This window comes from Artibeus jamaicensis, unplaced genomic scaffold (genome assembly GCF_021234435.1).
Source record: "Artibeus jamaicensis isolate MK-2021 breed Jamaican fruit bat unplaced genomic scaffold, CSHL_Jam_final contig_465, whole genome shotgun sequence".
NCBI lineage: Eukaryota > Metazoa > Chordata > Mammalia > Chiroptera > Phyllostomidae > Artibeus > Artibeus jamaicensis.
In genome coordinates, this window is record NW_026521843.1 from 14,674,562 (window position 1) to 14,696,526 (window position 21,965).

The 21,965-nt window shown below is 48.3% G+C and overlaps 2 protein-coding genes across 10 annotated transcripts; one reads left to right on the forward strand and one right to left on the reverse strand.

Annotated features, from left to right (window-relative positions):
* Positions 1–3,067: 3,067 nt before the first annotated feature.
* Positions 3,068–17,812, reverse strand: SLC5A6 (solute carrier family 5 member 6). Of its 7 annotated transcripts, none has more exons than XM_053667035.1 (16): positions 17,749–17,812; positions 10,629–11,165; positions 10,229–10,294; positions 9,837–9,888; positions 9,389–9,456; positions 8,954–9,108; positions 8,474–8,614; positions 8,138–8,267; positions 7,541–7,629; positions 7,036–7,148; positions 6,380–6,447; positions 5,917–6,003; positions 5,587–5,768; positions 5,282–5,385; positions 4,932–5,047; positions 3,068–4,557 (listed from the first exon to the last, which is right to left on the reverse strand). In XM_053667035.1, exons 2-16 carry the CDS (start codon positions 11,019–11,021, stop codon positions 4,405–4,407), a joined length of 1,917 nt encoding a protein of 638 aa, XP_053523010.1. In that variant the 5' UTR covers positions 11,022–11,165; positions 17,749–17,812; the 3' UTR covers positions 3,068–4,404. The 7 variants fall into 7 exon arrangements, with proteins under 7 accessions (XP_053523010.1, XP_053523011.1, XP_053523004.1 ...); XM_053667036.1 differs by lacking the exon at positions 17,749–17,812 and adding an exon at positions 16,952–17,193; XM_053667029.1 differs by lacking the exon at positions 17,749–17,812 and adding an exon at positions 16,818–17,193.
* On the forward strand, positions 17,477–21,905 carry ATRAID (all-trans retinoic acid induced differentiation factor). Of its 3 annotated transcripts, none has more exons than XM_037146683.2 (8): positions 17,477–17,684; positions 18,339–18,460; positions 18,833–18,862; positions 20,138–20,209; positions 20,418–20,489; positions 20,590–20,711; positions 21,248–21,345; positions 21,573–21,905. In XM_037146683.2, exons 1-8 carry the CDS (start codon positions 17,586–17,588, stop codon positions 21,675–21,677), a joined length of 720 nt encoding a protein of 239 aa, XP_037002578.2. In that variant the 5' UTR covers positions 17,477–17,585; the 3' UTR covers positions 21,678–21,905. The 3 variants fall into 3 exon arrangements, with proteins under 3 accessions (XP_037002578.2, XP_037002579.2, XP_037002577.2); XM_037146682.2 differs by lacking the exon at positions 17,477–17,684 and adding an exon at positions 17,754–18,212; XM_037146684.2 differs by lacking the exon at positions 18,833–18,862.
* The last annotated feature ends 60 nt before the right edge of the window (positions 21,906–21,965 follow it).

Consider the following 21,965-nt stretch of genomic DNA (forward strand, 5'->3'; position numbering starts at 1 on the left):
TGCAGAACAGATCCAAGTACGTGTGCCAATGAAGCTTATAATAGAGGGACATTTAAACTCTGTGAGGAAAGGGTGGCTTTTTCATTGACCCACGTGAGCTGACTGGTTAACTATTGAGAGGAAAATACTAGATTGAACCTCCTGCTTTGTCATCTCAAACATGGATGGCACAACTAGTTAAACAATTAGGAAAAAAGTTAAAACATTTTCAAAGCCTTTAAACTATATTTTTAATAATACTGGGGTGGAGAATGCTTTCCTAGATAAGATACAAAACCCAGAGCCATTAAAAAAAAAAACCTCAAAGATTTGTTGTGATAAAATTTAAACTTCTTTTAAAAGAAATACTATAGTAAAAGTTAAAAGAAAAGGGAAAGAGTGGGAGAAAATTGTTGTATCGAATTAATATCCAGAATATACGCAGAATTCTGACAATTATTTCAATTGGCAAAGGCTACGACCAGGAATTTCACAGAAAAATCCAAACCCAAAAAGGAGGAGGAGAAGGGGGAGGAAAAAGAAAAAAAAAAAGATACTTAAACTTGCTTCTCCTGTACCTTTCCAGAGACAGTGAGTGCACACAAACAACATTAATGTTCTGTTTTCCTTGTCATTTTACTACAAAAGGTGGCATATTATATAATTTTGCATCTTGCTTCTTCATGTACTAGAAACAAGAGCTATGTCAATGACTATCACACATCAGTAGATTAAAATTTTTATCACAAAATATACATGGAACACATAAAACATTTTTATAATGCTTAAAGTGAATCTTTACGATATTCCCACCCAGTATAGAATACCTACAAAGCCCCCCCTAATCACATCACCCACCCTCTTTGCTCTAAGTAACCACTCTCTTGGCTTCTCTTTATAGTTTTACCACCTTCATATGGATCCATAAACAACAGAGCTTCCTTTTCTTGTTCTGAGCTTTACCAGATGGTATCACAGTGTTTTACTCTACGACTCCCTTGATTGACACTTCAGTTTGCTGTCCTGGCTGGTAGCTCAGGTGGTTAGAACTTCATCCCTATACACCAAGGATGAAGGTTTGACCCCAGTCGGGGCACATCCAAGAAATCCACCAATGAATGCATAAATAAGGGGAACAACATATCAGTGTTTCTCTAAAATCAACCAGCCAATAAAAGAATTAAAAAAAAAAAACACAACCACTTCAGCTGGTTGACAAGTGTGGCTATGTTTAATTTTTTGTCACTGCTGCATAACATTCCTGTAAGAATATAGTAGCACTAGTTTTTAGGGACTTTTGGGTTGTCTCCAGTTTGGGGTAATGTTGCTATTAAAGATTTTGTACATCTCTGGATCCAGGGCAACCATTTTTAGAGTGGTGGTCAGTGAACCCTCTGGGGTTCCCTGGGACCTTATCAAGGACCTAATTTATCACCAAAGTTAAAACCATTCTTTCCTGATACTAGGATGTAACGTGCTCCTCTGGTCTGCGGACACTGCAGCAGTGGGACAAAGGCAATGAGTAAAACTTTAGTGAGAGTCAAGTCCATGGCTCCCAACTGTGCAGGAAGTCATTTTTGGCCCACCTAGTATATAACTGTATCTCATTTTTGTTTTACCTGGCATATCCTTCATTACTAACGGGAGTGAATTTTTTTTTCACATTTATAGGCCATTTGCACTTACTCTTGTAAAATGTCAGTTCAAATCTTTTCCCCACTTTTAATGCAACAGTTTGTCTGTTTTACATTGTGAGGTAGTCTTCACATTTTTATTGGTTTTAGAGAGAGGAAGATAGGGAGACATCGATTTGTTGTTCCACTGATTTACGCATTCTTTGGTTGGTCCTTGCTGCGCCTTGACGGCAGATGGTACCCGCACCTGGGAGCGCTGGGACATTGCTCTGACCAACTGGGCCGCCTGGACAGGGCATAAGATGTCCTTTATAACATGTCTTTAAGTCAGTTGCGTGTGACAACCAATTTTTCTCCACTTTTTAAATTTTTTTAAAAGATTTTATTTATCTTTGAGAGAGGAAGGGAAGGAGAGGAGGAGAGAAACATCGATGTGTGGTTGCCTTTCGTGCATCCCCTGCTGGGAACTGACCTGCAGGGAACCGGCCTGCAACCCAGGCATGTGCCCTGACTGGGAATCGAGCCTCGACCGTGTGGTTTGCAGGACTGTGCTCAATCCACTGAGCTATGCCAGCCAGGGCTTTTTCTCCACTTTTTTATGTTGTCCTTTTCACTTTTAATGGTGTCTTTCACTGAAGTTTTACACTTTAATATGGTAGAATTCATCATTCTTTCCCTGTTTTGAGCTTCTGTGTGACTGTGCTGACTAGAATATCAAGTATGTCAAGTATAGTCAAGAAATGAAATTGTAACAGCAGGCATCTTTATCTTGCTCCTGATCTCAAAGAGAGAACTTTTCAAGACTTCCTTAAAAAAAAAAAAAAAAAAGAGGAAGCCCTGGCCAGGCAGCTTGGCGTTGGAGCATCATCCCACCCTCACAGCTGTGGTTCAACCCCTGGCAACCAGTGAATGCAAGTAAGTGGGACAAACCAATGTCTCTCTCCCTCCCTCTATAAAAACCAAACCAGTAAAACATATGTCAAAAAGCTTCGAGCACTCTCCCTCTCTGGGGCATCCCTCAACTTTCCCTCCCCTTTCCCCTACACCCCAGGCACATCCCTTCGCCTTTCTCTCTCCCAAGCATCAAAGGCCCTTCTTTTGCCTTTGCAACTTGCTTCCTGAGCCTGCGCAGCCCAGCTGGCTCACTCCTTCTACCTCTGTAACTTTCTAAATAAATGTACTCTTACAATTTCAAAAATAAAACTTTGCTTATAGTTAAAAGTTAAAAGAATTCATTTGTTTTTTTAACTTTGATTATAGTTTGTAAAGTTTTGCTGTGGAACTTTTCCATAGATACCCTTAACGATAAGATTAGCTGTGCAGACTCGCTTCTGGCCAGCTGGACAGGGCCAAGTGGCGGTACAGACCCGGTGTGGGTGGGAGTGAGCAGTGTTCTTCACAGACATTGTAAGTCCACTTTGAGTACTCTATTTAAAATAAAATAATATTGAGTGTAAACTGTAATTGGAGATTTTATTTTAGAGAGAAGTGAAGGGAGGGAGAGAGGGGGAACAGCAGTGTGCAAGAGATACATGGACCGATTGCCTCTCACACGTCCCCAACCTGGGACCTGGCCTGCAACCCAGGCATGTGCCCCAACTGGGGTCGAACCAGCAACCCCTTGGCTTGCAGGCCATCACTCAATCCATCTAGTCACACCAGCCAGGGATTGATACTCTACTTGTAAAAGCAAATAGCAGCATTCTTCTTCTACCCTCAAAAGTGAAAATCTCAGAGCAGCAGGTGAAGAAATGCATTCTCTCCCCTTGTTGCTTCATTCCTGGGACTCAACAGGGGACAGACCGAGCCACAGGGGAGGAGAAGCAGCAAGTGGAGAGAGGACACATCTTTCATCCTGATGAGCACAATGCTGCCCCCTGCAGTCACACCAGGGATATGACTTTAAACACCACAGCCAGACACTCTTATTTCTCCTCAGCAGATCTGCGTATGGGAAATGAGGGCTCTTGGCCTCTCCAGGAACGGGGCTGGGGTGGACGAGAACAGCTGCAGGCAGTACAGGAGCCCAGATTCTAGTTTTGATGTTAGTTTTTATTCCCTAGGAACAAAGATATTCAGGGGAGAAACTCCACACATTAACAGGAGCACAAAGGACAAAATGATACCAGGGTGGCATGGCTCAGAAGTCAAGATGGACATTCCACAGTGTGCCTGGTCATGCCTGGTTTCTTAGGCCAACATCTGCCCACCCCCAGGTGCCCATTAGAGGTGGGGCTGGGACAGTGAGGTGGAAAGCTTCCCCTACTCGACACAAAGGAGATGAATGTATTTGTCTACTCCAAAAGGCCTCCCAGGAACACCAAAACCTCCCTCTGAAAAATGGAGGTAGACAGGTAAGAATGAGGGGGCCTGGGTGTCACAGACAACCTGAACGTAAGGGTCACAGAGGCCCCTAGTGGCAGACAGAATCTGCACTTAGGTGAGACTGCAAGGGAAGCAACAGCTAGTTTACGGTAGAGGTGGTCAACCTTGTCAGACCAGGCCCCGCGGCAGCTGAAACCTGCACTGTGGTTTTTCCATCCACTTCAAAGAGCTTGGTGGAGTTCAATCAGAAGCCACTCTCATTTTCCCAGGGGATCCCCTACCATCCTCTTTACTGGCAAAGTCTGTCCTATCCTCATACCTTCTGTGCCCTGGAAGCTTCGACTGCAGCACAGACCCCTAAGCACAAGGTCCTTTGGTATCAGCGAGGTCATCCAGTCCCTGCAGAATACATCAACTAGCTCCGCCCTGACCACATCTTAGACAAGGGCCGGTTCCTGAGTCCAGGTCACAGTGGGGTCTCCTGGAGGGTGAAGGTGGGGCTGCTCCCCTTGCAGACTGGGCCTTCCTCAGGCACGGCCATGGCCTCCTTGTCCCCACAGCCCTGCAGCATCCCATTGCTCATCTTCTCCGGGAACCCTGTGGCGTCCACAGCGGGGTCCTGGGCACACACAGAGCAAAGGGAGCAGACTGAGGAGCAGGAAACAGGGCTGGGGAAGCGGTGCGTGCAGAAGGGGGAAGACCCTGCTCAGACCCCAGTAAGCGGGTGTGTGTGTGTGTGGCACGAGGAGGGGAGCAGAGGAGGGGCCAGCAGGCTGTGGGCCTCTCTGCTCAGACCCTTCTGCCCACCGAGCTGGTGCTTCCCCATGGGCAGGAGCCAGGGCAGCTGCTGCAGGATGGTCCAGGCTCAGACACACCATCAGAGACAGGGGTGCTGGGTGCAGGGGGAAGGAAGAGGGATGGAAGGGCCCCCAGAAGGCCCCGTGGTAGTCTGGAGAGGGGAGGAGGGGGGCGATGGGACAACGTGGGTGCTACCTGGCTGTAGCTTTTGTAGTGAAGTCGCTTCCGACAGGACACAGGCAGGAGGGCACAGAGTCTTGGCAGCACTGGGTAGATGGTCCGAGGGTCCAGGGTCCGGCCCCGCATTCCCCCTGAGGGTCAAGGTGCCTGAGTCTTCTTATGTAACCAGTGTACAATCCAACAAGCCCTCTGTTCTTGGGGTTCCCAGCCCTGCCCACCTCCTGGAGCTCAGCCCAGAAACATGACTGTTAATGAAACCAGGAGCCTAGAGGGTAGGGTCAGTTCTCCCCACAATGTCCAGATTCCCTGAGTGCCCTCCCTCGCCCCGCCCTGTGTTCCCGAGACCCCATCACAGGCCCTCTCACCAGTGAGGAGACTGACAATCAGACCCACCACGATGACCGTGGTGGAGTTGTGAGCGCTGTACCATAAATACGACAGGGAATAGAACCGCTGTAGCCCCGTGGCCCTGGGGAGAACGGAGCAATGAGGATGATTCCCTGACAGGGTATTCTCTGACCAGCCATCTCCACCCACCTGCATGGTCCTATGGTCTTGAGATCCAACACCCAACATTTCCCTGAGGCTGCTGGTGGCCCATTCCCTAGCAAGCCCCCTGGGAAGTCTCTCAAAAATGAGCCATTCTGAAGGAGAGTGAGGCCCAACTCACCTGGAGAGGGTGGTTGAGGGCATCAGTGTGGTCATGGTGATGGTGGACAGATTGCCGGACGGGGACAAGCTGGATCCATTAGATGGTGAGAGTGCCATGCTGGAGCCTGCTCTGGTCACTATGCTCCCAATGCCGATCCAGAAAGCCATGATGAGGCCACCTACCAGGCCCACAATGGCGCCCTGCCCGAACACACAGCACACTTTCCTGTCACAATGCCAACCCTATCGAACTGTCACAGCAGTTCCCAGAACTCATGGTGAGAGCCCTGCCAAGCCAACCCCAAGGTCCATCCCTGCACGGGACTGTGGAGCCAGAGGGGTCACTTACAGGAGGGTTGGCACAAGGAAAGAACATCCCGAGGCAGAAGAGTCCCAGCAGCGGCCCCCCGATCATGCCGAAGATGCTGATGGCCGCCTGTGGGGACAGGGATGGACACGAACACACAGGCTGCACCCTGGCCTCACTGGCACCACCTCTGAGCCTGCCTCTCCTGCCTGGGCCGGGCACGAGGCAGGATGCCAGGGCCAGGGGTGAGAAAGGGAAAGCGCCTTGGGCTCTCCTCAGACCTGATTTTCGCTGTCTCTGAGCCAACAGTGTCCCAGGGATGACTCTGGGCCTTCTGGCTACTTGAGTCTGTTCACAACTAAGGGCAGCTCATCAAAGGGGAGGGAATTTCTGATACCTGTCCTATTTTAGTCCCTTCACAATGGCTGTCTTTCTCAATTCCCAGTTTCAGTCTGTTCTTTTCTCCCTTAAAAACTGCTTTCTTCCCTCCATAGTCATTACCTACCTGCAGCACTGGTCCCATCTGGGAGGAAACGTAGGCCATTCCCAGGCAAAGTAGCCCGTAGCTAAAGGCTGGGATAAAGAGAGGAGACAAGATGTGAGTAAACGCACTAAAGGGGTGGGGAGTACAGTGAAGCTCCTTCCCCAGCCAGACCACTGTATCTGTGTTCCTGGAAACAGGGCACATTACCTGACACCCCAGCTCCAGGTCCCTCCCACCCTGTTCGCACCCCTATCTGACTCAGAGACCTTAGCAGGAAGTGCCCTGAGCAGTGGACAAGGTAATGTGCTTCATTCAATAATCAGCAAGTGCTGAGCCCAGGCTAAAAGCTGGTGCTTTAAAGAAGACTGGCGACCGTGTTTGTATCTTTGAAAGAACATGACTAAGCCCTGGCTGGTGTGGCTCAGTGGACTGAATGCCAGCCTGCGATCGGAAAGGTCACCAGTTCAATTCCCTGTCAGAATACATGCCTGGGTTACAGGAAAGGTCCCCAGTGCGGGGGGGGGGGGGGCAGGGCAGGGGGTGGTGCACAAGAGGCAACCACACATTGATGTTTCTCTCCCTCCCTTCCCCTAAAAATAAATAAGTAAAATCTTAAAAAAAAAAAAAAAAAAAGAAAGAAGGAACATGACTGAGGAGATAAGGAAGCATAATCCCACCAAGGATTCTGGAAAGCATGGTAGCCCGCACTTCTGAGAACCGAGGGAACGAGGGTCGAATCAGGTCTTCCATTGTAACGGTTGCCAATGAATTAAAGGCAGAGGATATGGTGCTGGAAGGAGGAAGAGAAAGACAAGCTACACCGAGAGAAGCAAGACTAACAAGGGACTCTATTGAGGGAACAGCACCCTAAAGGGAGGGGATGACATGTGAGGCCAAGAAGCCTTCCTCACACTTGGCAGCTGAGGAAGAGGCCTGGAAGGTAAGGACACTTGTCCTATTCTGAGTAGGGTACAGGTTTTGTTTAGTAGATCGACTCCTGGTATTATAAAAGAAGAATCCTTCACCAAAACAAGGAGCAGCTCTCGGAAAGGACATGCTCTGTCCTACACAAATGAGCCGTCCCCTGTCACCTCCCAGTGGGTGGGCATAATGAGGGATCGCCTCCTCTACCAAGTACAGGTCAGCTGCGCAAAGCCTGAGGGGAACAGTCGGAGAGGGTACCTGAGGGAGCCACTGAAGAGGCAGGCAACGAAGAGCCCAGGCAGGCCCGGCAGGCCTTTCAGGAGATCCATCACGAAATACAGGACAAACTGCAGGCAGAGCAGAAGTGCACAGCTCCCCTGAGAGGGAAGCCCCGCACATGCCCCAGCCAGTCTGGAGCATCGGGAAGAGGTGCCAAGTACTGCAAGGGACCCCCCAGTAAGGAGAGAAAACGGGCTTTGGGAAGAGCACCCAGTTCATCCCCAGCTCGGACCCAACTCGCAGTATGACCTGAGCATGCTGCCCATCTTGTTAAACCTCTGTTCTCTATAAAAGGAGCCTGTTGGGAGGGTTTCACAGGTGGTGCACAGTGGTGAGTCAACGAAGGTAGGCCCCCACCCAGCAGGGTGAGAGCAATGTGATTAGGCGAAGGTGGGGTGCTGAGGGCTGGGGTCCTAACATCCAGATCAACAGAATCCCGGAATGAAAAAAAATTTAAACCCACTTGCCCCCCCCCCCCGCCCCGGTCAGTCCTTTCTGTAGCCACCCAGACACTCCTCTTAAAGGGCCCAGGTTGGCCCCTCTTGGGCACAGAAGGGGCCAGAAAGGCCTTCTCACCTGGTCGGGGGCTGCCTGACTCTGCTCAGTGCTCATGGGATACTCCTGGTAGTAGGTGTACATGACCAGGCCGATGAGGCAGCCCATGCAGAGGACCACCTGCTGGCAGGGGAAGACCGCATAGCAGGAGCTGCAAAAGAGGCAAGGGTCAAGGGAGGGCGGGGCTTAACAGATGCCCTCAGGCATGTCCCTGAGCCCCAGAAAGCACACTCACATACTGACCCCAGTGGGGGGGGTGCTCTGACATCCTGTCCACACCCAAACTGCCTCCGTGGAACTGGGGCCCACTCTCTTGCCCTGGCCCTTGCTCCCCCGTCTTCTTGCCCCTGCACTCACAGTACAGCAGCCTTCTCCGTGCGGGAGCTGAGGTAGCGCTGCACCTGAGCCTGGTTCACCCCGTACAAGGACAGCATCATGAAGACACCCCCAAAGGCCAAGGTCCAGAAAGTATGCCGCACAAAAGGGTCTGGGTCTAGCCTGAAATAAACACCACCTGGTCACTGGAGGGGCTGAGGAACTACTGAAGGCAAGAACTGGGTGGACTCAAAAGACAGTGTAGCAAGTTGGAGGGAGGGTTCCATTCCTCCAACACAGAGCCTCATTCCAGGCACTAAATATTTCTGACCCTTCTTAACCACCAGCTGCCCCTCTGTGATCAGCCTCCATCTCTGCAGCGCCAACTTCCCACCCGTCTCAGTGCTGCACCTAAGGCTTCCACAACTTGCCTTCTGTTTACTCTAAACCTGAGCTCAGGCTCTAGGAAGGGCTCAGCTCCTAAGCACTAGAGACCACAGCCAGGGCAAGGGGTGTACTTACTTGATTCCAGAGATGAGGCCGTGCTTGGAAGCCAAATCCCACACATGCCCCAAGCCGCCCACCTTGGCTGACCCCACGATGATAACCGCCAGCTGCCCTAGGAACATGACCAGTGTCTGGAACACATCTGTCCAGATGACTGCTTTCAGCCCACCCTGTAAGAAAAAGAGCATGTCTAGCACAAACGTCTTCAAAACCCTCCACCAGTGAGGACACGATACCACCAGGAAGGAACACAATTATTGAAACCCTGTTGACATCACTTCCTCCCCATCCCTTAGCATCATATGCCATCCCCTCTCCTATATCTCACCCTAGAATTTCATTCCACCTTCTCACCTATCTTACCTCATTCATCCCTTCTTCTCCTTTTCCTCCATTCCATCTCCTTACTTCATCTGTTCTCCTCCCTCCCCCACGACTTTCTGCACTTACCAGGGCAGTGTAGATGGTACAGACAATGCCTAGGGTCAGCACTGAGAGCCACAGATCAAAGCCAGTCACTGTAAAGAGATAAAAGTCACATTTCCGTGTCTGGAAGAGGATTTCCCAGTGGGGAAGCCAAAGAAGCCTTGGTAAGACACGAAACATTTGGTCATTTAGGATGAAATAAATCATTCACCACAGAGGAAAAAAACGTGCACAGAGCTCCATCAAAAGGTGGTGTTTAACCGGTTCAGACGGAGCACAATAAGGTTTGGTTAGCCTTCCAGTGAAGCGAAGCAAGCATGCCCTCATCTCTGGTGGAGACCAGCCAAGGGCCACACATTGAAATAATTCCTAAGCCCAGGTCCGGTTCCTTTCTGCACACTCCCCTCCACCCGCCCCTCCAAAAGGTGCTTTCCCAGCCCACTGGGGCTGGGAGCCAGGGGCCGTGCCTCACCTGCATTGAGGGCCAACGACGGTGCATAGAGCACAACCCCCATGTAGATCACCTGTTGGGTACGCAGAAGAGAACGTGAGGGGAAGAGGAGATGAGAGTGGGCAGACAGCGGAGAAAAGAGGGACCCCAGCTCCAATGTCCCAGCATCCTCCTTTCACCTAGGCTCACTCCCTTCTCCCTTCTTCCAAATTTTGGCTCACTGCCCCCATAGTGTCTGTGGAACCAAAAGGAATGGAAAACAGGATGCTACTGGGCACTTCTGTGACACTGACCACTGGCAGGAATTTCAATCCTGACAGTTTGAGAGCAGAGAAGGCTCCGACTGCCTCAGCATGTCCGAGTTCAGGTCTCCTGCCATGCCTCGGGCTCAATTCTAGGCTCATTTCACTTACCATCTGAAAGATGAAAGTCAAGGTCCCACAAACTCGCACAGTTTTATTGAATCGGAGCTCCAGGTACTAAGTAGGAATATAAAAGAAAACAACAAGGTATTCCTCCCCACTCCACCCCCCACAGTTCATACATAATTTCCTTCAAGAGGTCCAGAAACATTAGAGACTATTCAATTGCCACTCCAGCCCTATTCGACACAGGACCCCCAAGCCGACCCCACCTGGAAAGAACCTATAAACACATGACGTGTCTGACATTCAAAGTTCCTGGGGATGTGTCCCTGTCCCTCTTAGTGGGCAGAGGTAATCTGAGGGCCCAGCTCCCTCACATGTGCTCTCTTCCCCGTCTCTGTCCCTGAGCCTGAGGGTCCAAGGTGCTCCTCCCCTCCTCCCTGCTCACCTCATAGGCACTGGTGAGATGCAGGCGGTAGAAGACAGGGATGAAGATGTGTGCAGGGATCAGCAGCCCCAGGAAATACGAGCAGCCCAGGAACCAATACTGGGTCCCATATTGGTAGATCTCAGACGGCACACCCAGGATGGCCACAGCTGACTGGAAAGTGGCCAGCAGGGACAGTGCCACAGGAAGGCAGGTCATTTTGCGGTTGGCCATCTGCAGCTGACCAATGGTGTGCCGGCCCCAGCCACGACAGGCATGGTAGAGCCCAATGACAAGGGAGAGAACCAGCAGCAGGATGAAGACCATGTAGTCCACAAGGGAGAAGGCAGATTTTACCGTGCTTGGGTCTGAGGCTGTGGGGAGGGGCGCGGGGGAGGTCACCCCCACATTCATGTCCTCTATGACCTGTAGCCACTTGCTGCTCCTGGGTTCTGGGCTGCCACTTAGCTGGGCAATGGCAGGCCAGTGGCTACTACCTGGCTCTCAACCAAGTTTTCACAGTTTTTCTTCTCCACCAAGTAACATGTCCAGGGTGACCTGCAACGGAATCAGCCCCTAGTCAGGTCTATCCTGACCTCATGGCCACCCACCCTCAGGCCTGTGCATCCCATACCCACCAAACTCAGACCAGCCAGTTCAGTGGCAGACCTGGAAAGTCTGCAGGCCCTAGTAGCAATTTGGTAGGGAAAGAAGGAGGGAGGAAGCAGAAGAATGAAATAGCCAGGAGACAACAACTCAGCCAAAACCTTTTTGAACATGCATAGCTGTGAAATGTAAGAACCTTCTTAGGTCCTTACCCCACAACAAAAGAAGAATCAACCGTAGCCCCTGTTTCTTTGCAGATTGCCCTGCCCCCTCCTGCAGGCACAGACCCAGTCACTACAATGTACTGAGCCAGCAGAGCCCAACCTGGCGCCATGGCCCAGCGGGGAAGAAGAAAAGGAGACTAATAACAAAAGCATGATTTCCTCTATTCATCTCTTCCCCCAGCCTCAGCTCCCACCTCCCATGACCCCCAGTTTCACTGTGCTAATAGCTCCCCTTCTCAGCACTGATACCTAATGAGATCACCTCCACGGTAGCCCCAAACTCCAGTCTCGGTATCCCCAGGTCAACCACTTCCTTCTCCCAACACGACTAGGTAAGCCCTGACACCTGCCTTTCAGCTACTCTACCTGTAATGCCACAGTCACTAGCAGATCTGGAAAGAGGGATGGGATTCAAAGTGAGAGGGGTTCCCCGCACGAAATGCCCAATGTAGCCACAGCCCCAGGCTGAGCCAGGGCCTGGAGCAGAGTCCGACAGTGATGGATCAGTCCCAGAGCTCAAGGAACAAGATTCCACACAGGCAACCATGCAACAAGCCCAGCTGGCAGCAGCAGCTGAAATGGATGAAGATTCAGCCAGCAAGGCAAAACAGAGCTGAAGTGAGAAGAAGGCACACAAGACTGTATCTAAACTGGGTTTTCAACACGTTATAGGTCGAGTAGCTGAAAGGCAGGTGACACCTGAAAGGCAGGTGACACCTGAAAGACAGGTGACTAGGGTTTACCTAGTCGTTTTGGGAAAAGGGAGTAGTTGACCTGGGGATGCCTGGACTAGAGTTTGGGGCTGCTGTGGAGGTGATCTCATTAGGTGTCAGTGCTGAGAAAGGGAGCTATTAGCACGGTGAAACTGGGGGTCTCGTGGGAGGTGGGAGCTGAGGCCAGGGGGAAAACCTAAGAATACCCTCTTTGTCGTCACAAAATCAGATCTATAAGAGTTCAGTTTCAGATACCTACATAGTTTGGGGAGAAGCTAAGATTGAGGACTTATCTCAGCAGGCACAGCTAGCGGCTGCTGAGAAATTCAAAGTTCAAGGTTAAGTTGTCTCAAACATTCAAGAAAACACAGATTCCAACTGTGCAAGAGGAAAGTGAAGAGAAAGAGGCTGGTAAAACAGGTGTGAAAATTAAGGACATATAATTGGTCATGTAACAAGCAACTGTGTCCAGAACAAAGGCAGCCCAAACCCGAAGAACAGCAGTAATGATAGTGTAAATGCTAGTATGGAATTAACAATGTAGCCATCTAAAAAAGGACCTTTTTTTGGTGTTTCAAAAGACTAACTGCAGCTTTGTTTAAAATTTGTACTGTTTCTATCATTAATAAAGTTATGGCTTCTTGTGGGATATAAAAAAAGGGAGAGGGCAACATCCTGGAGCCAGAGGTTCAGCCTTAACAATTAGTCTTAACTTTGGGAGAAGCAAACCAGCCAGGGAGCTAGGGCAACAGGAACAACCAGGGAGAGTGGCCCTACGTATCCTGCTGGGACAGACTCCTTACCTAGAGAAGCAGTCCCTTGTCTGAGGCTGACCTGCCTGGAGAAGCTGTGTCTGGAGCTACGCAGAGACTGAGCCTGGCTCTGGAAGTAGCTACAGTGAGACCAGGAGTCGGGGGCGGAGTGAAACTCTGAAGCTATTTGTTCTGGCCCCTTCGGGGAACCAATTGCTGTGATCCGAATGGCCCTATCACCCTATGGCCCCCAAACTCCAGCTCCAGAATGGGGAGCAGGGAGCTCACAGTCAACAACATTCCTAGATGGATTAGGCTTTCATTCTAAGTTTGTGCCAGAGGGAATTGGAGAGGAAGGGCTGAGAGAAGACGGAGAAGTTGCTCTTCTGACTCCTGCACAAGAAATACTAATCCTCAAAAAATATACCATTATCCTTAGAACAAGGACAGGGTTGCTGGGAACCGCCCTGCCTGGTTTCAGGAGCTGTAAACCCCCCATAGATAAGGCTGAGTGAGCGACCTTCGGACTGTGAGCCACTAAGGAGACAAAGCTTATCTCCCTGGCAGGAGCACCGCTTCTGCTTCATCCATCTCTGGCCCCCAATGCTTGGTTGGTTAGTCAATGACCCCCCCTCTGAGGTAAGACCCCCCTCAGAGGGGGGCAACCTAAGCCACACACGATCACTTGGGAGGCCCTCAAGGAAGGATTTGGGGGCAGCAGCAAAGAGGGGGTGATGGACCCTCGCCCCCCGGCTTTGACAAAGCCTGAGTCCTCAGTCTGTCTACCCTCAGTCTGTCTGCAAGAAGTCTCCTAGAATTCCGCAGCTATCTGCCTCCTCTGCCTGACATAAGCCTGAAACAATGACTGAGGGTGAAGCAGCCCTGTGCTGGGAATGGCAGGCTCCACCGGTGATTAGGCCTGAGAAAGGATATGTAAAATCCTGTGAAACTTGCTTTAGTAACAATGCTTTTAGTTAAATGATAAAGGCCCGAGCAGAAAATGAGTTTGTTTCCCAAAGTTTTGTAGCCTTTTAGCTGATAGACCCTGACTTAGAAGAAGCCCTAATAGTTCTTTGTATGCTATCTACTGTTTTCTGCCTGACAATGATTAATAAGTTGTACCTGAACTCCTGCACAAAAAAACAAAACAAAACAATAAAAGCCTGTCTAGGCAAGGGTCGGCAAGCTCCCCCCTTGAGGGAGTAGCCATGAGGTCCCTTTTCCTCCGCAGGACTTAGTAGGTCTATGTGAATTTGTCTTGATTCTCCGTCCATAACGCTGAGGGCTCTGCAGGCCAGTGCGCGTGTCACAGGGTCAGAGTATTTTAAACTTAGATATTAGGACAACACTCTTATTTACGATGGACACAGAGGCATAGGTGACTCAGTGATCTTGTCAACACCACGGAGCTGATTACTGTCAAAGGCTAGATTACAGCCCAGGTCTATAGATTTCCCCATCCATCCAGTCTCCATTTGTACCACACTGTCTTTAGAAACTACCCTCTAGGGCAGCAATTTTCAGTCTTTTTCATCTCGTGGAACATATAAGCTAATCACTACGATTCTGTGGCACACCAAAAAATATATTTTTTGCTGACCAAAAAAAACCCAAACAAAAACCAAAAAAAAACCGTAGAAGTTTGATTCATTCACACCAGATGGCTATTGCTGTGTTGACTACTGTCATTTTTTTATTTGACAATCTGGAAAAGAGGTCAGTGCCCCTAACTAAAAGTCAGGTATTGCGTGTTTTAAAAATTCTTGCGGCACACCAGTGTGCCTCTTGCAGCACACCAGTTCAAAACCACTACCCTAGGGTATCTACTGGTATAAGGGAAAAAATAGAAGAGAATGACATGAATTTAGATGGCTTAACATGATGACAGTTAACATTTTTGAACACCTGCTATGTAACCCAGCAGTATGCTGTGTACGTTATAGACATTATTAATAACTGATTATAATAATAGGAAATAATTAAAATAAGTGAAGATATAATCATAGCTATCAATCTCAAAACACCATTAATTCAAGCTGTGTACGTGACACCAACACTCTCTAGGAAACTGATTTACACAAGTGAAAGAATTTGCTTGAGGTTACACAGCATGAGACAAAACACAGTAGAAAGATACAGTCCTATCTGCAGGCAGAACAGGTTACTTACCCGGGACTCCATCCCCACTACCCCCAGACCCGCAGACCTTCTGCAGTTAACCTGCAGAAGGTTAACTGCAGTCAGTCATTCCTGGAACTAAGTTTAAATTTCAACTAATGTAGACACAGATCATTATAAGCTATGTCTTCTGTTCTTGACCACTAGGAAACAGAGATGCCTGGCTGTCTGCTGGCTCTCCCACACTGTCTTTCTGGGCAGATGTTGCCTACCTGGAATAATATGGCCTCACACAGATGAAACCTGAACTTTAAACCTCCTGGGGCCAATGAAGAGAGGACATAAAAGCTGACAAATCTTGGATCACATGTCACAAATGTCAGTCCTTAGAACCATGTTCCCAGGAGGCACTCTGGTTTAACCTGAAGATGCCCTGGGCCTTTGTACATTTTGACATCTCAAGTTTTCTCACTCCTCCAGCAAATTTTTTTTTACTGCTATGACAAGAGGTGAAATTACTACTATGACAGAGGGAAATTACTAGAATGTAAAAGACAGCTGCTGTGTGCAAATAAGAATGTGTAGAGATAAAAGATTAGTGATAAGGATGGGCAGGCAGTTAGAGAAAGATTCCAGTATAAACTAAAATAGACACAGAGAACTGGAAACTGCTGGGATGAAATGGCAGGGTTTCCTGATGGAATTCTATTTGTACCGGGTGTGGCAAATTCTTCCAGATGTTGCAGACAGCAATCTGGACAGAGCAGGAAAAACCTGACCCAGTAACAAAGTCTTAACCAGACATAATTCTAAGAACAGGACAGTATCTTTCTAAAACACTACACTGATCTAAACCCTGTGGACTTGCATCTCTCTGAGAGACCATGAACCAAAAGAAAGAGCTGAGTTGTTTCATTAAAACTAGAACACATAGGGCTGGTGTGGCTCTGTGGACTGAGCGCCAGCCTGTGAATGAAAAGGTTGCTGGTTCAATTCCCAGTCAGGGCACATGCCTAGGTTCTGGGCCAGGTCCCAGGTTGGGGGCATGTGAGAGGACATCACACATTGATGTTTCTCTCCCTCTCCTTCCCCCTCCTTTCCTCTCTCTCTAAAAATAAATAAAATCTTAAAAAAAAAGAAAACTGGAATACACAGGGCACAAATGGGACCCTTATCATATATTTTTTAGATATTTGCATATATATAGTTTGTTTCTCATGCGTCCCCAACCTGGGACCTGGCCACAGCCCAAGCACGTGCCCTGACTGGGAATTGAACCAGCGACCTTTGGGTTTGCAGGGTGGGGCTCAACCGCCTGCCAGGGTAGGACCCTTTTCAAATGCCTAAAATAAGAAAATCTCTTCCACTACCCTACTCTCACTTCAGTCACAAACTTCACTGGAACCGCTTTGACTCCTACAAAAGGAAGGGGGCCACAGCAAGACTAAACGTCCCCAAAAAGATTCCTTCAATATCTGGTCTTGCGCCTAGAATTCCTCAAGCTCTGAAGGGCTTTGGGACCCCTCATTAAAATACTGACTTTAATTTAAAACGTAATGCTTACTTTTAATTTTAATTTGTAAGGCCTTCATACTGAGTCCCTCTGGCACGGCCACACTCACAACCGCCGCCCTTACGGGTCAGGGCCCTGCACCTGGACCAAGGCTCGCCATCCCCTTACCTCCGTGGCTCTGGCAGGGCTAAGGTCCCATCATTCTTTCTGAGATCAGAATGGCTCCCTCTCTTTGGGAAAGCAAAGGAGGTGAGGAGTTAAGGACGCATCTACCCTGCCCCTACCTTCTCGCCAGGGCTCCGGCACGCCGCGTGGTCTCCCGACTGAGATGAAGTCCTCAGGGTGCCCAAGGCGTCCCCGAGCTCGTCCCCTCCCGCCGGGGTTTGCCCTTCGCCTTTCACTTCTCCATCACTCTTACCCTCCTTCTTTCCTGGCTTCCCACCTTCCCTCCGAGTGCGAGCGCGGGAACACTAGCACCTGGCCGCACTAAGGCTTTTCCCGGCCCTTCAAGGTGGGACAAGCAAAACCTGCCCCTCCCCTCCTTGTCCCTCCCTCTCAGCTCAGAGGCGTATCTCCGGCGACACTTTGTACGGGCCCACACCGTGCCGGCTCGCCTCCGTCAGACCGAGCTGCCAAGTCTCCACGTTTGAGTACGGCTGCCGCCGACCCGCCTGGCCCAATGCCCGCGGGCCGAGTGACAGCAGGGCCCCGCCCCCTGTCGGCCCCGCCATGTTTACTGAGGGCTCAAGGAGCAGCCCGGAGAGGCTGCGGAGGCGCGACCTCTGCGTCCGACGCAAGGAACGCGGGGCAGAAAGAGCGGCGGCGGGCAGGCCTTCGCTAAAGAGGAAGAAAAAGACGGGCCTGCCAGTTTCTCCCAACGAAGACTGGGCTGCACGGAGAATAGAGATGACCCCCACGGGCAACAGCAAACCCAGCACCCACTATCCCAATCCCCGGCCTACTGGCCCACACCACTAGTCCACGCCCCCTGGGGGGCGGAGCCACATGCGCTAGTCTCGCGAGCTGCTCAGAAGGACGAAGGGAGCAGGAAAATGTCCCCTCGCGCTCCTTACCGCCCTTCTGTCTCGCTACCCTGGGCTGCGGCCCTGCTCCTCGCTCTGGGCGTGGAAAGGGATCTGGCGCAACCCGAGGTACAGAAGCAAGTTAGAGGTCAGACTGAAGCAGAGGTGCTGGGCCAGCGAGTGTCGCGCTCACCTGGTTTCGGCTCCGCACAGGGGGACAGCACCTCTGATTTCGCCCTTGAGGCCTTCCCTGCCGTATTGCCCAGCTGGCCCCGGCTTACGATTGCTCACTCTGCGCAGGTTTCCCAACGTCCTAGCCCCAGCCCACATGCATTTGAACTCTCACCTCCTTGCTCCTTAATCTTTGAAGAACTACAGAAGAGTCCTTTGACTCTTCTCAGGCTCTCCAGGCACGAAAGTAGTGTGTCGTACGATGGCAGGACTACTTTCTGTAATGCTTAATGAGTTCTTTGTGTACCTGCAGTCCTTTTACACCCGGCCAAACCAGGGCTGTCAGATTGAGAAGTCACTGGAGAGAACGTAATAAATGTGTTCGGATAGTAATCCTCAAAGATGAGGGCATTCCTTGGACGTAGTCTGGTGTGCTGATTTAGCGCCCGGGAAGAAATGCATCTTCTGATCAAACCTGATATAATGGTAGGACACTTTCCTTCTCTGTGTTAGAGGAATTCTGGAGAGGTGTACTGGCAGTTAAGTTTTGATACCTGTTTATTCCTGGCTTTTTTTTTTTCTAGAGTCCTAATAGTTTTGTTTCTTCTGCAGATATGCGTCCATTGCCCTGGGAGTGTGCGAAATTTATCAGAAGTGGCCTTTTATTGTAAGCAGACACCAGAGCTGAAGTTGCAAGCCCGCTGCTGCCTGAATCAGAAGGACACCATTCTGGGGTGAGAGAGGAAAAGACATCTCTGGATAGTGGAAAAGAGTTCCCAACCCAGATTCATCAAGGCTGCCCGATTGGCTTTTGGGATAAATATCTGTGCCTGTTTTGGAGGCATCTTAACCAGGATTCTCAGTCTTGTAAATCTAGGTAAACAGTCCTGCGGTTCTTTCTGGTTGAAATTACAAACAAGTTTTAACTTTTGCCTGTTTTACTTTAAAGGCTTTTATGGCTTTGTTTTTAAAAGAGCTTTGTTTATTATCATATCTTTTGATTATTTACTGTGTGTCTCTGTGAAAAGACCCTGTAGCCTCCAGGATACTATACTAATGTGTGTTATTTTTTTTCCCTTTCTGATTAATTCATGTTTATTTTTGAGGCACATTCCTCTTCATGTCCTTTTATCCAGGTTAGTCCCTGCATTTTTTCCTTTTACCCTGTTGAGAATCCACATAATTATTACAGCTTTACCTTTATGCACCATGCAGGTGCCTACCAAAACTTGATTTCTTCTGGTATTGTTTTACCTCTCTCCAAGCAAGGTACCTCTAGCTTCCTGTTAATATCTCCTCTTGAATGCACCCTTACTTCAGACTCAAAATATCATGTCTTGCTTACATTCTCCTCTTTCCCTAACCTACCTAAATACTTCTGTGTTAAACTTTCTGAAAACCAAATTTCTTCCATTATCACACTATGGCTTTAAAATTAGAATTTCAGTTATTTGTCCACTCAAACCCTTTATGAGGGTCTGGCTTTGGTCTATCTCCAAAAGCATTGTACCTTTCTTTGTTCAGGCTTTTCTCTTTACCTGAAATTGCCTTCCTCTACCACATAAAGTCATGTCCATTCTTTAACATCTTTTGTGAATTTTCCCTACTACTAAATACCAGAGTAATATTTTTTTACTTCCACTAATCCTTAGTGTCTGTACTACTCAAATTTACTTGTATACTGTCTTGTGATTTCTTTCATATTATAAGTTAATGTTTATATTGTTTTTACTTTCGGTTATCATCTTGTTCCTCTACTGTGTTGTAAGCCTTTTGAAAGCTAAGATACTGAGGAATTGTTTTGATACTCCAAATTTTTGCAGTTAGTAGGCACTCAGTAAATATATGTAGAATAGAGGCACAGACAGCAATAGATACTGAGAAAATAATGTGGCATGGTCCTTAATATCCAGTAGTTTATATCTAAACCGCGGTAGGAAATGCATTTGGAAAAAAACCTTCATTTACGTGATTTGAATTTTTTTTCCATTGGAAGGTCTTTTGTGAATCTGAGAATCATGTCATAATGTGAGATTCACTAATCTATACAAGAACGAAATTTCTTCCGATATATGCACAGATACAAAGAACTTTCTGCCATGATGGAATGTTCCAGATCTCTACTTTCCATAGCTGTTAACTACATGTTAGTAGTTCTTGGACATTTGAAATGTGGCTAGTGCAAATGAGGGACTGAATGTTTTTTATTGAAATTAACTTAAGTAGCTACATGTAGCTAGTTAGTGGTGACTGAATTGGACTGTGCCAAATTAAAACATCTACTACAGCACTTATTTTGTGGCCCTGAACATAGCTGTGTTCAACTAATATTAGCAGAAAAGGGCTTGCATTAGCCTACAGTGGATAAAGAGGAGAGACACAAAGTTACACTGCTTACTTTACTTCTTCAGGCTGGATCTCCAGAACTGTTCTCTGAAGGACCTTGGTCCAAACTTTTCTCAGGCACATACTGCTGTCATCATGTAAGTGGTTATTTTCCCTACCAAAACGTGGCTGTGGTGAAGGGTTGATGGGAAAATCTTTGAGGATGCATTCCTAAAAAGATATTTGAATGCTGATGTCTAAACTCGGACAACTCAGAATGAGAACTGGAATACCGTTCCAGGAAGATACGTGAATGGAAGTAGGATGTTTTCCTAAAGCACAGTGCTAACAGTGTGTGCTTTTCAGAGACCTGCAAGCAAACCCCCTCAAGGATGACTTGGCCAACACCTTCCATGGCTTTACCCAGCTCCAGACTCTGTAAGTAAGGGTATGGGTTTGAGGAGAAAATCAAAGATAGGCAGGGCTGTGAGTTCAGCAACTTTAGGTCGTATATTAAGACAGCTTGTGTTGTGTTCAGGATACTACCACAAGACGTCAACTGTCCTGGAGGTATTAATGCCTGGAATGTTGTCACGTCTTACACAAACTATCAAACCTGCCAAGGGCAAAGGAACCTTTGTAATAGCACTGGGGATGCAGGTATGCTGTTCTATCTCCACCCCCTAGGGGACCCTTTCTGCCTTTGTTTTGTTTTAGGGTTTTTTAAAAATTAAATTCTTTTTTTAATTTTTAAAAATTTGTACCCATTTGAGGGAAGAAAAAGGAGGGGAGAGAGAAACATTGATGAAATTGATGAAAAATCGATACATTGATTCCATGTATTTCTGCATTCATTGGTTGTTTCTTGTAAGTGCCCTAACCAGGGATTAGACCTGCAACCTCTGCATATCTGCATGACACTCTAACTAACTGAACTACCCTGCAGAGCCATGCCTTTCCTCCTTTATATTCTCCCCATTAGGTAAAAAAAAGATAGTAAAATTGTTTACATGCCTTTTGTTTAGGTTTCTGAGGCTCTAACTTCTTGGAAAGAAAAGGTCTTAAAATATTATTTATGCTCTGAACATCTGTAGTCTTCTTTCCTTTGACATACAAACAATTGAGAGAATCCAAAGCAGATATTTGAGAAATGTCTAATGAGATCCAGTGATGTTTTGTTTTTCTCTGACTTCCAGAAATATGTCCTGAAAATGGATCTTGTGTGCCTGATGGTCCAGGTCTTTTGCAGTGTATTTGTGCTGATGGCTTCCATGGCTACAAGTGTATGCGCCAGGTGAGAAATTAAACCTTCTAATTAGGGTTACGAGAAATGCATAGAGCAAAAACCTGTCAGAAAGAAGAGCTGAAAGACCAGGAGCTGATGCAAATCACCTAGTGGAGGAAACTCGAAGAGAATTGCCCTGGTTGAGGGGATAGATATACTAGGAAAGAACTGGGTGTTAGGATGTAGCCCCTGGTGTAACCCTGTATGAGGATTTTTTTAAATCCTTTTATTCCCAGGGCTCCTTCTCGCTGCTTATGTTCTTCGGGATCCTGGGATCCACCACGTTATCCATCTCCATCCTGCTTTGGGGGACCCAACGCCGAAAAGCCAAGGCTTCATGAACTGCATAAGTCTTTCTGCTGACCCAAAGAATGACCCAATCTATCTTAGCCCAGCCAGGGACATTTGCTTCCGAAACAGGCCGGCCAGAGGGTCCTCAAGGCCACTGCCGAGGTTGGAAGGAAGATTGAACGTTGCACAGTGCCGGAGAGTTATATTCCAACCCAGGAGTGGACTAGTACCAGTTCCCATTTGTGCTGTTAACTGTAATAAACTTTTTTTTAAAAATTTTTTTAGGGAAGGTGCCCTGGCTTTGTGTGTTTCTTGGTTGGGGTGGGAAAGACTGCTTT